Source organism: Manis pentadactyla, chromosome 9 (genome assembly GCF_030020395.1).
Source record: "Manis pentadactyla isolate mManPen7 chromosome 9, mManPen7.hap1, whole genome shotgun sequence".
Taxonomy (NCBI): Eukaryota; Metazoa; Chordata; class Mammalia; order Pholidota; family Manidae; genus Manis; species Manis pentadactyla.
The window spans coordinates 68,723,279-68,738,887 of record NC_080027.1 but is presented as its reverse complement, the minus strand read 5'-3'; the positions used below and the strand labels follow the sequence as shown (position 1 = coordinate 68,738,887).

The following is a 15,609-nucleotide window of genomic DNA, read 5'->3' as shown; positions in this document are numbered from 1 at the left end:
CACACTGAAGCTGATCAAGCTTATTCTTATGTATGCAATCAATTATTTTATACATTTTAAAAAGGTGTTTGAGAAGTGTTTATGTACTTAAATATTTAAGCATATTTGGTACTGTGGGAACTCATACCTGAGTTCAAAACAAAACAGTTTATCTCTTAATTTTCTACCAAGGAACTCGAATTCACCTACTAAAAATCTCTGGATATTACTTTTCTGTTTAAAGGTTACTAAAAGTCTTTAATCAGAAGAATGATATTAGAATTATGTTTTTAACTGCAAGTGTAAGAGAGGCAGGATTGGTGGAGGTTGGGAGATACAAGGAAAAGTTAAAAATTGTAGTTATTTGGGACCCATGTGACTGATGAGGTAGTGGCAAGAGGATAATTAGAAATAAGAGTGTAGAATAAAACGACCAGAGGGTCAAGTACAGATCCTTAGGGAAATGTATATTTATACTGGATGGAGGAAGGCAAAGGTAAAAGAGATGTTGGAGAGGTAGTAGAGAAATCATTTTGAAAAGCTACAGAAGTTGTTGGATAGGGCCAAGAAAAGTTCTTCAAACTTGGTGGCCTCTTGACATTGGGAGACTTGCTTTTATAGAGTGATTAGGTCAAGTACGAATACTCTGAACTCTTCAAATTATTTACTTACCTTGTGTATTCATCTGATTTTTACAAACCTATGAATTATGTATGATAAAGGAACCAAATCAATCAAACTGAATGCTTAATTAACTACCATACCTGAGATAGTAACAGATATAGTTCTTTAATTCATCTAGGATTATACTGGTTATTGCCATTCTTATTAATTTAGGCTAGACTTCTACTCAAATAGTAATACACCGATGATATTTTATAATAGAACAAATTACTAATCTCTGCCTGTGAATGTTGAATACTTTTTTGTTATCTTTAACCTAAATTAAACATGAAACCTACAAATTGCTTATGTATTTTATTGAAATTGTTTGGAAATTTTTTTTCATGTACCAATAACTCAAGATAGTTATATCTGTAAATTAATAGTTATTAACCATTTATTATAGATTTTCTGTTCTAGAACCTTTTATAATGAGTTGACTGGCTTAGTTATTAGTGATAAACTATGGTTTTTTGGCCTTTCTATTTTCTTTTAAGTCTTTATCAATTGGTGGAAAATATACTTTATTTGTATTTTTTTAAATTGATGCAGTTATTGAAAAACTATTTAGGCAACATTACAGTGCTTTTTTTAAATTTTGTTGAACAGGCACATCTACAAGTGAATCTAATCTGCTTAAGAGTCCTCCACAAAAAAGAACCCGAAGAAAACTAGTGCCTTCTCCCTTGAAAGCAAGATATACCCAAAAGTGTACACTTTCTGAAACCATGAAGCTTAATGATTCTCTCAGCAGAGAACTTCACCCTACTGTCTCTACTCCAGAAGATTGTAGGAAAACTTTTCGAAGTCCATCTGCAGTGACCTTATTAAAACCATCACCACATACTACAAATTTTCATGCCATGAGCTCAAATATAATCAGTGATAATTCTCTGAAAAGGTTACGTGAAGTAGATAGCACTTTCAGCAGGACAAAAGAATATGGACAGGAGGATTTGAACCCTACATTTACTCTCTGTGAAGACATAAAGAGTTTGAAGAGTAAATTATCAAAACAGGAATCACTACCAAACAATAACTTTTTACAAAGGTACCAAAAAAGAATATTTAATAATTCTTCTTACATTTTTTTTTAGTTTTAAATTACTTGCTTCTTTTTTAGCATTGTCTATTTCATAGATATAGTATGCTATCTTGATTACAAAAGTTAGTGTTTTACCTTCATTAAGTCTTAATTGTCTTTCTAAATATTAACCCATTAACAATATTTTGAAGTCTTTAATTTGATATCTTAACTTGACTGACCCTCATTAAGGTAGAAGAGACCTTAAGATATATTTAGTTTGTTCTTCATACTCTGAAGTTAGATTGTAAACGCCACCACCAGAGGATTACCATGTTTATTATTATTCATTAATATCTTCACTAAAGGGAATTCCAGTTTCTACTGGTGTTTAGCTAACCTCAGCTTACTCTGAAATAGTCATACATCTAAGGTGCAGTTGACTAGGTGTCATTCAAGCAAACAATGCTTCTCACTTCATCTGTATAATCACTACTAATCTAAATATAGGAAGTATGATACTTTCACCTCTCTGTGCTGTTAGGAATGTAGAACTCTCTTGATAGCAACTCTCCATGGTACATAAAAAAAGAAAACCCCTGGATATAAGCAAGAAAAGTTTTATAGTGTAAAATAATGTTTTCCTTTATATATATTAGTATGAAATGGTGTTCTAATTATGGAAGTCTATGCCCCCTTTTTCCTCCATAGTGCAAATCAAAATAACTTTTTTATTTTTCATCATTAATATACAGGCTTGCCCCTCCTTCCTTGTCAACAAAACATCCTCTCCCTATACCAACTGTAGCACCATCCTACATGGCAATGACTACTGCTGCCCAAAGGAAAAGGAAATTAACAAGGTATGATTAAAGAAAAATTGGTTCAGTCCTATGTAAAACCATCTTTATACTGTTTCCTAGAGCTTTTTTTCCTTGTTAATAGACTATCAATTCATACTTAAGCTTAGGTATAATAAACTGCTATAAATGTATAAGTGCAACACTGGATTTATATTGTCAAAGAGAGATCTTGATAAAGCCCAAGTGTTTCACTTGACATTTTCATAAGGTATTCCATATTTCAAATTATTAAAAGTAAATTGAAAAATCTTCTGGCCTTCAAAAATGTCGTTTAATGTTTTACTTTTCTGGTGGCAGTTTTTACTCATTTGATTTTTTTTTTTAAGACATTAATGAATTTCTTTTGTCTTTATATTATTTTAATGGATTTTGATATATGACTAAAATATAATGAGTTAAGAGACTCCTATTTGTAGCTGTGAGAGTATAGTTTGTATTGTACCAAGCCACCCATCAAGAACAATTAAACAAGCTTGTAAAATACAACTAAGAGCTGCTTGAAGGCACTGAAAAACAATCAAGGCAGTGAGGACTTGAGGGTCCAAGATCCCAGAGAAAAGGAAAACAAGCTGTGGAGAGCCAGGCCTTCTCTGACTCTTTTTTCCCCTCAGTGTTTGCCAACTTATGGCATCAACTACAGAGGCCATCCATAAAAGGGAAACCTAGAGCTATCGGCAGTCTCATTGAGCTAGAGAAAAAAATCATCCTGTGTAACTTTTGCACTCAAGATATTTTCTCAAGTTCTAATCTCTGTGGAGTAAGAGGCAACCTGAAAGTGACTGCTAAGAGGCTAAAACGTATTAAGCAGAGCTTTGACATTGTCATGGGGTTGGAACACAAAAATTGTTCAGGAATCATCATGGAGAAAAGACTTTTAAATACTCAGAATTTTATTTGAGACCCTCTGATGGCCTGTGCTCTAAGAGTAGGACAAACTAGAAATGGACCAGTTCTTGAAAACCTGAAAGAGACTTTAGACCAACTCAGTCTCTCTTTGGGTCAAGGTGGTCTATTTCTCTTCTGCCTGCTGCTAGAAGAAAGTCAAATTGTCTCTGGAAAAATATACCATCCAGAGCCTCCTCTGCAGTTTTTCATTTACAGTGTTTAGCACTTAAGCAAAATTTACTAAGTATACCAAGAGACAGGACAACATGATTGAAAATCAAGAGAAAAAAAAATTAGAGAAGCAATGATCCATAAAGTGGAACCGATTTGAGATTATCAGATGAGGATTTTAAAGATTTAACTGTGATTAAGTTCAACAAAATAAATGATGATTTCTCAAAGAACTGGATTCTATCCAGTTGAATCAAATGGATAGTCTGGAACTGAAATAATAGAATTTACTGAAGGTAAGAGCTCAGTAAATCCATTTAACAGATTAGACGTAACTGAAAAGAGTAGTTTAGTGTACAGAGAAACAGTTTGATAGAAAAATGCCCAAACTGATGTGCAAAGGAATAAAAAGAAAGAAAATATAGAGTGAAACAGACATATGGGGTACAGTTAAGAAGGTTTAGCATGTGTGTATTTTGAGTCCCAGAAAGAAATGAGAAAAAGAAGGGGAGAAAATAGTATTTCAGAAGATGCTGGCTAATAATTTTCCAAAACTGACAAAGGATAATAAAAGAGATTTGAGAAGTGCTAGCAACCACAAGCAGCATTAATACAAAGAGAAACATACCTAGGTACATAGCAGTAAAACAATTAAAAATCAGAGACTAGAAAAATAGCTTAAATACAATGAGTTGTGACAGAGAAAATATAGTGAATGGTTATATATTTAAAATGGATCTGACTTACTCTACTTCTTTTTCTTTGACATGTGATTATGAGAAGAAGAGTTTTAGATTTTAAGATAACTCTTTAAGTTTTCTATTTTCTACCATGGACCTGTTATCATTTGGGCTGATGTAAACAAATTTATAAATAGCCTATTTATTTATGCCATATAGAGTATTATCTCATAGGTGCCTTTAGGATCCTTCCTTTCCCCTCCAAACAAAGATAGAGCAGAATCTTGGAATGTGTAAATTGAAAATTCATCAATTAATTTTCCGTGAATGTCTCTTGATGGTCCATGACATTTAAAATTTTGTGTTTTGCTGTGGCACAAATTTGAATTGTGCAATTAGTCTGGCTTATGTATCAGAATCAGTCACTAAACTAGTGAGCCTCACTAACCAACAGCATCTTTTTCATCCATTCTGTCACTATTTTTCACTGTCAATTGTGTTGTTCTCTCAACTAATTATTGTTGGTGACTTTTCTGGTTCTTCACTGGTAGAATGCTCTGTTTTCTTAACTAGGATGTGGCCAAAATTTACACTTAAGAATAATTTGTAAGTGTAAACATAGGCATTGTCAAAATAAAATGGTCTTTCAAGAAATGTCCAGGTATGTAAAAATTGTCTACTTAGAGTGTTTTTAGGTGAGTTCAAGGGCCTCCACATGAGCAACTAATATTGTGAAATAGTATTAAAGGACATCTAAAGAAAGAAAAATTTCTCATAGCCTATTAATTGCTCTATTACATTCCCTCTGGTACCAATAATTAGATCCTGCCATTAACTAAGGTTAAAAGAGATTACTGCTAGAAATGTACATAATTACTTTTTTAAAAAAATCTTCCTTTTCCCCAATTAAAGCTACATGAGCTTGAGAGTAATAAACCCTGGTATTTTCCACTTAGCAACTTTATGTACATATTTAGGTCTGTGAATATTCTAATACAGTTTTTTGAAATGAAGAAGGGAAGGAAGGCTCTAGGTCTCCATGTTTTTCCCTCTGAAAGACAAATATTAGAATCAAAACCACTGGACAGTCCAAAAAGCTACCAAAATGAATATTTTAATTTCTACTTAAATTGAGAATATTATATTTTCAACCATTTCAACTAATTTAATATCACTATAGCATACTTGTTTTTTTATATATATACGGCAGACTGTTTAACTAAATGCATCAGTCTGCCAAATATACAAATACAATATATATCTATAAATTTTTACTTATGAATTATAAGAATCAGAGTTTGGGCTTATTGTTTGCTTTCTGTTTATTTGATTGTTTTTTTGGTTTATTTGTTCCATGGTATTTCTTGGCACCCAAAATTGGCCTCACATTTTCCATACATTTTTGGTTTATTTTGAAAGATCTCTAGTAGTTCCAGCTAGAAATTATCTCAACTAAAAGAATATGAGATATGCATTACACTTATTAAGTAGGAACATTCTTCCTATGTAAGGGAACAACAAGCTAAGTCTTAACTTTTATTAATAGTTATGGAAATATATTTGGCACACAACTAGAAGAGTCTTTAGATTTCTTAATGTAGTCTTTCACATAATTTGAAGTTTCAGTCATACTAATTTTAGGTAATTTTTGTTTTATCTAACATAAATCTAACAAATTTATAACAAATGTTAAACATTTCATCAGCAAATGGTTTTATCTAAATCCTAAAAATGCTTGAGTATATTTTACTTGCATATAAATATATAACTTATTTTATAAGGCTCATTTCATTCCCAGAAATATGAGTTTTATTCAAATGGGTTTATTCAAAAGCCTAATTTTCAAGAAATTTTCAAAAAAAATTAGAAAATCTGAGTGAAAAACAAAGTTCCTAGAACTAACCAAAGTGAAGAATCATACCAAAAAATAATAAAGGCAACTTTAGGATAAATGGTAGGAAAAAACACAGTTAACAAAATGACAGTGGCATTGCTCTTTATACTTGAAGAAATAAAGTCATCAAATGACCAAAAAGAATTTTTGCCTTAGTCATATATTATCAAAAAATATTTATTATACGTACATGTGTTAGCTAAAAAGGGTGTTTTGTATCTAAAACAATTATAGCAACTTAGTTTATTTAGCACCATTTAGGATTAGAGAATTTCTACAACTGAATTTGTTTACTTTTGTAACACTGGTACTTCTCTGTAACCATTTTGAGTAGGTATCATTTGCATTCTTGAACGTAATAGGCAAAATCACCATTATGAACACCATAATCATTTCTTCTAATAGGCTCTAGAAAATTGAGGTACATAGGTTGAGTTATTTTTCTCAGTACTCAATGTGCTTATGCCTATTTTTCTTTACTATCATATTAAATTTCTATTTCTGACTACTTTCAGTGAGCATACAACTAACCCATCTTCTCCCTGCCACAGACATCCACCTGTCAAATTAGTTTACCACATGGATAGGATTGCTAGAAGAGCAAGTTGTTACCACAAAAGGGAGGCCTCCAATTTTTAATCCACTGACAAATTGTAAAATGGTATAAAATAGCTTGGTTAGAAATTCCCAAAGGTCAACTTATTTGAATCAGTGTGGAGGGAGGATATTCATCTCCCACTTGGCCTATAAAATCCTGCCTGTTAAACCAATCCCCTGATCCTCTTTAAGTCTAGGAAGGATTGGATTGCCGTTTTTCAAGGCCCAGATCAAACTCATCCACAAAACCTTTGTTTTTCTTTCTTCTAAACTCGGGAATCTACAGCATCTTACAGTTTGAAAACCTGTGGCACTGTTTTTTACTGTACCAAGTATTATTTTGTGTATTTGTCTTATGTTTCCCCCTCCCCACCATATATCCATTATGTAAGTTTTCAGGACAGGAATTGTTTGTGCCTTACTTATTTGTATATCCTGTAACATGAGGCCATAATAGGTATTGAGTAAAATGTCAATCAGATTGAGTTAGAAAATTGACCTATTAGTAATATGAGATTGATACAAATTTTTTAAGATAAAACAAATGAAAATAGGTCATTCTTTTAATTTCAGTTTCTATAATTATAATAATTGTTAAAAGAGATTCTCTGTGTTATGAGGCTTTGATTTAAAAACAATGTTTCCAGACAACTCACTTCCAGACAAATCACAGTTCTTGTTCCAAAATTGTAATATGAGCTTAGTTTTTCACCTCTTGGAGTTTGTTCTTTATCTCTACACTTTGAATAACAGTGCTTTGTATTCTAGCAGAGCACCCTGGAAATGTTTGTTAAAGAATTGTTGCGCCTACAATCATAATCTCTGACCTGAATAAACATCTTTAAAATCATGCACAGCTAAATTTCCCTATGGGCCAAAAAATATTTAGTACCTCCAATTACACTATGGAATTTTACAACTTAATATTTTAATATTTCACTTTTTCTTACATCTTTATTGCATATAGAATATATATTAGAACTTAGAGATATGAAAATGTTTTACTAAAATAAAAATTTTCCCCCTCAAGTTCTGCATCAAATACTTCATTAACTACTGAAGTAAATTCTGGATTTGCCAAACGTGTTGGACAAGATAATTCAAGTAATACCCACTTAAAAGAAAACAGACCAACAGGGGGTATGTCTCAGCTTTTATTCTAATATTGACAACATAATTACTTATGTATAATACATTACATTTTTTACAGTGTTTTCATAAGAATCTCTTTTTATCTACTCCTCTTTATTATAAGTGAGGTCATCCATATTACAGATAAGAAAACTTAAGATAGAAAATAGAAACCCTTGCCAAAGATCATGCAGATATTTCTTGGTGGGGCCAGAACTCGTAACTGAATCTCCTAACTACCTTCTATGACTGTTCTTTTACCCATTCTGCCTCATTTGAAGAATTGGTAAATAATTTAGCTAATTGAAATAATTGGCTAAATGTATTATATAATAGGTTAGTGGTTAAGTATATTTTACAGGTAAACTATATCTACTTGAAATTTTCCTCAGCCTATTATTATCTTTAATAATTTGGCCTCTGATTCATTTGTACAATTATTCCCAGGCTCCAGTCTGTACCTAGTTATAACCGTATTGTAATTCCCATTAACAAGTTGAAAAAAATGCTGATGGAGAGGACTATGTCCCCTCAGTTTTACATGGGGGTGACATGAGTCCATGGTAACAAAACCACATCCTTTTTAAAAGCAGAGATGTATAACACCAACCAGTTTCTAGTCCTTCATGTCCAGCCCTATGTCTGGCACTACAGTTCCTAAGACTTTTATCCAGAAAGTATTTATTTACTACACATTCACTATGTGCTAGATTCTGTGATGAATATAAAGATCAAGACCCAGTTTAATTTCTTCTCTAAAGGAACTTAATAATTATAGTGCTTGGAATTTAAAGGGGTTTTACAGATAATGAGTGTTTCTAAGAATAATGTGGAAGTTAAATTGTTATTTTTTTGTGTCAATGCTGTCTCATTAGATCAATATAAAATTTCTCAATAGTTTTAAATTATACTGATGAATCCTTGTGGTAACCAATGGCATATTTATGTTAAGTGGAAATTTCTTTCATGAAAATTTAAAAGTCAGTAAAGTCCTAAAACGTAAAATTTACCATGATTATTTAGTTTAACATGCCATATTTAATAATGTTTAACAATGTGTATATGCAGTTGGCATACTTATGTACTCCCCCATTGTATATTTTCCAGGAAGTCATAATTCTGCAACCAAATGATAAATTTATGATACTTCTCAAAGAAGTATTTGTTTTTCTGAATATGCTTATTTTCTAAAACTAGTATAAAATGCATCAAAAATCTCATGTATAGAGAGGTAAATAAAGTCTATGGAGAAAAAAGTAGGAGATGATACTAAACTGCAGTGCTTGCCTTCAAAGTGGAAAGATGAGCCAAAGCTAGGTTACAAGATTACTTGTCATTAAAGATAATGGAGCACTTAGAAAAAGGTATTAGTTTAAGGGAAGATAACAGTTTATGTACATTGGGATATCCAAGTGAAAATGCCAGAATATACATCAGGTATTACTAGAAAAGTAAGAACTGGGACTGCCTTCCCAGAGTGTATTCAACTGAGTTCTCCAAGTAACAGTGTACAAATAAAACAAAAATAAAGGAACATCATTGGGAAAGAAGGTAATTGCTATTTACTGAGCAGTAAGAAAAATAAGAAATGGTGTCAAGAGACTATGGGCCTCTAAAGCTAAAACCAAGCATGAGCAAGAAAAAGGATAAGAGATTAGACTGATCCACAAAGTCAATGACACCCTTTTGTGACAACACTTTATAAAGTAGCGAATCATTGTGAAGACTGATGAAGAACCAGAAGAATGGACATAAATAGATGGAACACATTTGAGAGGCAGCAGTGAGAGGAGAAAGGGCTATGGGATCAGATCAGTACTTTGAAGTATTAGGTTCAAATGATACTTCTACATTGGAGAAATGCAGAAGTTTAAAATCTCTAGAGAAATAATCCAAAGAATGAGAAACAAAATTTTATATGATGCAAAAAAGAAAGGAAACAATGCTTTAGAAATAGTCTTTCATTAGTTCAAAAAGAACAGAAGTAAATGTAGGAGTTCATTCAGTGACTTCATATCATGTGGGGGTTTTTGATGTGTGCTCGCACACACACACACACACTAAAACCTCAATTTGCAATATGGGGAAATGAATTTCTACTTTTAAACCAAGAATATTAATGTGTTTTCCATTGTTTTATATTTTAAATCATGTAAGTTAACAACTATGAATTTTAAGAATAAATTTTCCTTCTTTGATTATAGTTTTCAAAAATTTTTATAAGTTGAATGAATGGTGAAAATTTTTGAATGATAGTTTTACCATATTTATATATCTTTATATTTCTATTCTAGAATATAAAAGAAATATCCCTAAAACAAGGCCAAATATGGTTAGAAAATTTGGAGGAAGTATTTCAAAAGGAATCTAAGATAAGTCACTTCACAACAGAGGAAAATGAAGCTGACGTGTCTGCTCTTGCGGTCTTATTTCCAGTGTCAGAAACACCCCTAGATCTGGAAGAAAATCATCTTAAAGCCACTTCAGCAAGCAGAAAATGAAATTCTTTGAGTTTTTTGTTCTTTTGTATTCTAAGCAAATATAAAATTTCAAAAAAAAAAGTTGTTTTAAGTTCCTAAAATATTTGCTATCCCTAAAAAATCCCAAGTTAGCATGGTGGCAGCTCAATTCTACTCTACTGCCACAAGTTGATTAGGACATTTTAAAAACAATAGTGAGTTAAATTATCCTACTGTTTTTTTGAAAATAAGGAGAATTTAGAAGTTATAAAAGTATAGCTCAGGATGTATTTAGTTTTAAGTTATTTTAATCATATATGACTTTCCTTTTCAAAAATACTTTGATATACAACTATACATATGTGCCCATAAAGTCATTGTAAATATTATTTAAATAGTCTTCATGAATAAAATACTAATATTGTTCCTTGCTACTCGATGTATTAAAGGTGAAGATTTTATAATGTTTGCTTTTCTGTCTCATTACTACCCCTTACACACTTTCAACTATTATTTTATATAAAATGTGAATTTAATAGATTTCTATTTTAGATTTGATCAAGGTATATGGTACTAGAACCAAGTCTGAAAATAATCCTTAGTGAGAAAATATTCTAATCATTCCTTCTACTGTAAGAAGTACATGAAACTACAACTTAATCATATATCCTTGTTCACTTGCCTTGTTCATCCTGTTTATCTTCTGTTTACAACAAATATTTTGTTAAATACACTTTTAATTATATGTGGCCTAGGAGCCAAAAGTCAGCAGCCATTAAACAACCTGTTGAAACGTTTTAGGCCTTCAGTTAGTCAAGTTTTAAACTTAAAATCTGGTTGGGAGACTATGAGATAGAATAAGAAACTTTGAGATTACTTCCAATCTGTCAGTGGTAATTCCCTATTCATAGAAGTGCTCACAGAATTTGCCATAAGGAGAGCCACCATAATACAATTTTTTTTTTTTACCTGTTTGTCATTGGGCCTTTGATTGTTTTGGCTATTTAACAATCACTTTCTCCACTCCTTCATACCTTTCCATCTATTTCAAGTAATTACGTGTTTCAAAAGAAATCTTTTTACCTGGGAATTGATGAATGGCTAGCAAGATTAAGTGACCACACCTCATGGTCTACCTCCTACCATAAGATGTGAGTGTTTTTCTTATATGCCATTTTTATCAGCTGGGGTTTTGCCTTCTATATAAGTTAATAATGCCTTTGCAATGCAACTATGTTAAAGAAAACTAAGGGGAAGAAATTATAATGAATGTGGGGAAAAAAGCTGTTAAATAAATTAAAGAGGAAATACATGCATTTAAACAAGAATAAGAATGCTCTTCAGTAAGTCACTATTAAGACAATTTCTAAATGAACTCCATTTATATAAATAGTAAAATAATCATAATTAAATAGCTCAATGAATTTTCACAAAGTGAACATACCCATGTAACCAACACTCAGTTCAAGGGATTAGAAATAGATATATAAATATATATCCCAGAAGCTTCCCATGTGTCCTGCCTCCCTCTAAGGGTAACCACTATCCTAACATCATAGATTGATCTTAACTAAAATAATTCTTTATTTTTATTAAAAAATATCTTGTTCCAAAAAATGGAACAGAATTGTAAACAGTAAAAATATTCTTCCTCCTTATACTCTACCAATATTCCCAGTTTCTATCACTGCTATTAGTTTGAATACCTTGCCAAGTCATTTATTTTGTCTACATACATACCCATATGCTTGATTCTTTTACAAAAATTGTATCATACTATTTATATTGTTTTGCAATTTTCTTTTTTATTCACATTTGAAAGCAGCATTGGCATCTTTGTAAAATTTTTAAGTATGAATTTCATAGATACTGCTATCTCAAATTGATTGCTCATAGTAACAACTGGTAACAAATTATGTGGCATCTCAAAGATTAGAGAGCATCTTGGATGACACTCAAATCTCTTTTGATTAACATTCAGTGTTCCTGAAAATACTTTAGAGTATTCATTCTTATTTCTACATCATAGTGTCCAAAGTATGTTACATAGAACATGGCTCACCTGGGATCCTCTGCCAAGCAAAGTGTTCTGTGTCAAAGAAAAAGGGGAAACAGACATTGATCATGCACATTGATTATATAAATCCTGACGTCTTGCAATCCAGTCTTATTTGATTTAACACACTAAATCCCAAATTCTTTTGAAACAACACACTTTTTTAAAAATGTTTTAAGGATAGTACAGTGAACTTTCATATAATGATAACCGTGAATCTAGCTACCAAATTTTTCTACACTTGCCTGGAGAAGCCTTTTTCTTCCCTTTTTTTTTTCTTTTGCTAGAGTATTTTAAAGTATACTGCAGATATCATTTCATCACTGCATATTTGCTTATGGAATCTCTTTTAAAAATGGCCATTTTCTTATTTAATACATAAAAATGCATCCTTTTATTAAAGCACTCCTAGTACTATGCCTAAGAACATACTTTGAGCAATGTCTGATGTTAATAATGGCTATAAAGTTAACAGGATTAGGAAATAGAATTATAATGTTTAGGAATTTAACTTAAGAGAGTTACTTACCAGCTTGGAATAACCACTTTTGAAACATTAATGTTAACTCCACCGATCTTTCTTACTCACTTTTATTAAATTCACCTAATGAAAACAAATTTTGGGTTTTGTAGAATAATATATTTTAAAAAGTAAGTTTATATTATGCCTCCGTAGTTTTTAAAATCATTGGAGAACTTGTTCTTATATGCCTGGATATTATATTAACTCTTTGTTTACAGGCCAAAAGATAGGTACAATAACACACCAAGTATGATGAACAACAGTTGGCTCTGCTGTAACAGAACATATGTGTTCCTAAAAATCACCATGCTATGCAGAATTGGGTGATGAAATCACAGGGCTTACAGGAAAAAAATACGGAGTTAGAATACCACATTCAAAAGCTTTGTTATTGATACAATAAAAGAAAGATCAGAACCTAATATAATCAGTAGCCCAATTTTACATATTCATTGTTTAAGAGATGCATAAATACTATAATAAATATAGCAGTTTGCCTTGAAAAGTAAGTTTGTAGAAGTGGGTGTTAAAATGTTGCAATGTGAGGTGAAGGAAGGAGGGTGATCTGAAATCAGATGGAAATTTATGTCACCAGAAGTGAATTGGCTATGGCTCATTGTTCTTTTAGGTTGTGTATGTTTCGTTTATTACTATGAGGCTCTGTCCACCTAGTGTTTCATCTGGATGAAATCTTACATAAACAAACATGAAATTAATATTACACTCAAATTATTCCCTGATACATCAACTCTGCTGGAACAAATTAATATTTTCTAAACAGTTGTAGCAGAACTGACTATAAATATTAAATTTATGCTTAATAATATGAACAGGGTTCGCCTAAAATAACTGCTCAATTGGAACTTTGATGTTAATGGAGGTACAAATTCTAGAATCAGGACATTTTAACTTTGCCTTGAGAGACTTCTAGTCATGAGCCTTAAAATGTCCTATCATTTGTGGAGGGACCATCAGTCACTAGCTATTAATATTCATAATTTTGGAGGCTCTTATCATATGGTAAGTGCTTTTCAATGCATTTTTCATTTATTCTTCATGAGCCTTTGAAGTAAGTGTTATAGATATAGCCACTTTCATAATTGTAAAACTTACGCAAATCTTGAAAATCAGTTTTTTGTTTTTGTAATTTTGGGGAGTAAAACCTGACTTCCACTAAGTCAGACTGCTCTTGGTGGTCTTTATCCTTGGTATGAACACTCAAAGGTTTTACTGCAGAAATAATGTCTGGTTATAAAGTGTTGCCCCAGACCCCACTGGGGGTATTATATAAGGACAGTATGTGTACTATATTGCCTTTCTAAAACAAAAATATTTGAATTTCTGAAATCCTAGCCATGAGTATTTCAGGTGATGGTTTAGAGATAACATGCATTTATTCTCCTACTTAGTTAGGAAGGGTTAAGAAGACATGTAGAGAAGTTAAGTAGTTTAACAAAGATTTCACAACTAAACAGTGACAGAACTGGGATTTTAAGCCAAATTGATATAAAAGACTTGCTGTTACCCCTAGACAATACACTGCCTCCATCTGCATTAGGGCTAATACTCTGCATATGGGTAACTAAAAATATTACCAATTTCAGAAAACTTTCCACTCCCATGATCACCTGTAATTTGGTAATTTTTGGATGAAGGTCAGCAAATTGATTATACCCTGTATTTGGTAGAAAGATTGATTAATGCAGTTTATAAGTAAATTATATTTAGCTCATATTGTTTATAGCAAAAACCAAAGCAAAGTGAAGTATTATTAGAAGTCTTCAGTATCACTGAAGGCATTCACAAATCCTATGGGTTGATTTTTGAAGGACTATTTTCTATCTTATGCAATCAAAATAGCACATACTTTTTACTTGTTGATGCTCCTAAGTTGTTGGCAACTACTCAAGATATGCTACTAAGTCACTTGTTTATGTCTTGAATCTTTTTGTGTTAAGACTCCATATTCAAGTCTGAAGGCACAACTTGGACACTAAGACAAAATCTTGTGTTTGAAGAATCAGCAGAGGACAATTGTTTTTGAAATTTATATGTAGGGTACTAAGTTCTCCCTCTCCTATAACTTCCCCCAAAAGGCAGTAGCTGATAGATAGACCATACTTCTAAGACGGAACATCATATAACAAACCACTCCAGCCTTGCAAATGGCAAGTTCTGCATAACAGCCAGTGTAGGAATTAGTCCAAGTTAAGAGCTCTCAGGAAAGGTTAGTTCTGAGATATTTCTGCCATACGTGCGTGTTTGTGGAGCTAAAGCAGATAGAAGACAAAATAAGTCAGGAGTCATAAAAAAAAATTCATTCTCATACTTTAAAACAGATGGAAGGTAAAAGATGTTTGTTAGTATAATTAAAAAGATTAGTGACATGAGAGTAAAACAGTTACATGATCAGGACTTTGGACAAAAGTGCTATGTCCTCAGCCTCATTTCTCATCCTTGCAGAATATTCTGGACCTCTGCAAGCTACTTCTCTAGCATGAAATGTTGAAAATCTTAATACCACCACCTCTGACACACCCCTGTCCCATTCTTTCTTCATGTAGCTATTTCAGAATCACAGTATTTTTTAAAATTATTATTCCCTCCTGTTCTTACCTATAACTATTAATGTAGGTTCTTAACTCCCACCCAAATGTAGTTCAAAACTCTACTTGAAAATATTC

The 15,609-nt window shown here is 31.9% G+C and overlaps 1 protein-coding gene across 5 annotated transcripts in view; it reads left to right on the top strand.

Annotated features, from left to right (window-relative positions):
• Positions 1-10,800, top strand: part of KIF18A (kinesin family member 18A) — a 77,984-nt gene extending 67,184 nt beyond the window's left edge. For 3 of the 5 annotated variants that reach the window (XM_036879085.2, XM_036879086.2, XM_057507524.1), the window contains exons 14-17: positions 1,252-1,693; positions 2,422-2,529; positions 7,787-7,896; positions 10,182-10,800. In XM_036879085.2, the coding sequence (XP_036734980.1) occupies positions 1,252-1,693; positions 2,422-2,529; positions 7,787-7,896; positions 10,182-10,258 (737 nt within the window). In that variant the 3' untranslated portion in view covers positions 10,259-10,800. The remainder of the gene's footprint in view (positions 1-1,251; positions 1,694-2,421; positions 2,530-7,786; positions 7,897-10,181) is intronic. The other 2 variants (XR_005023460.2, XM_057507525.1) reach the window with 2 other exon arrangements.
• The last annotated feature ends 4,809 nt before the right edge of the window (positions 10,801-15,609 follow it).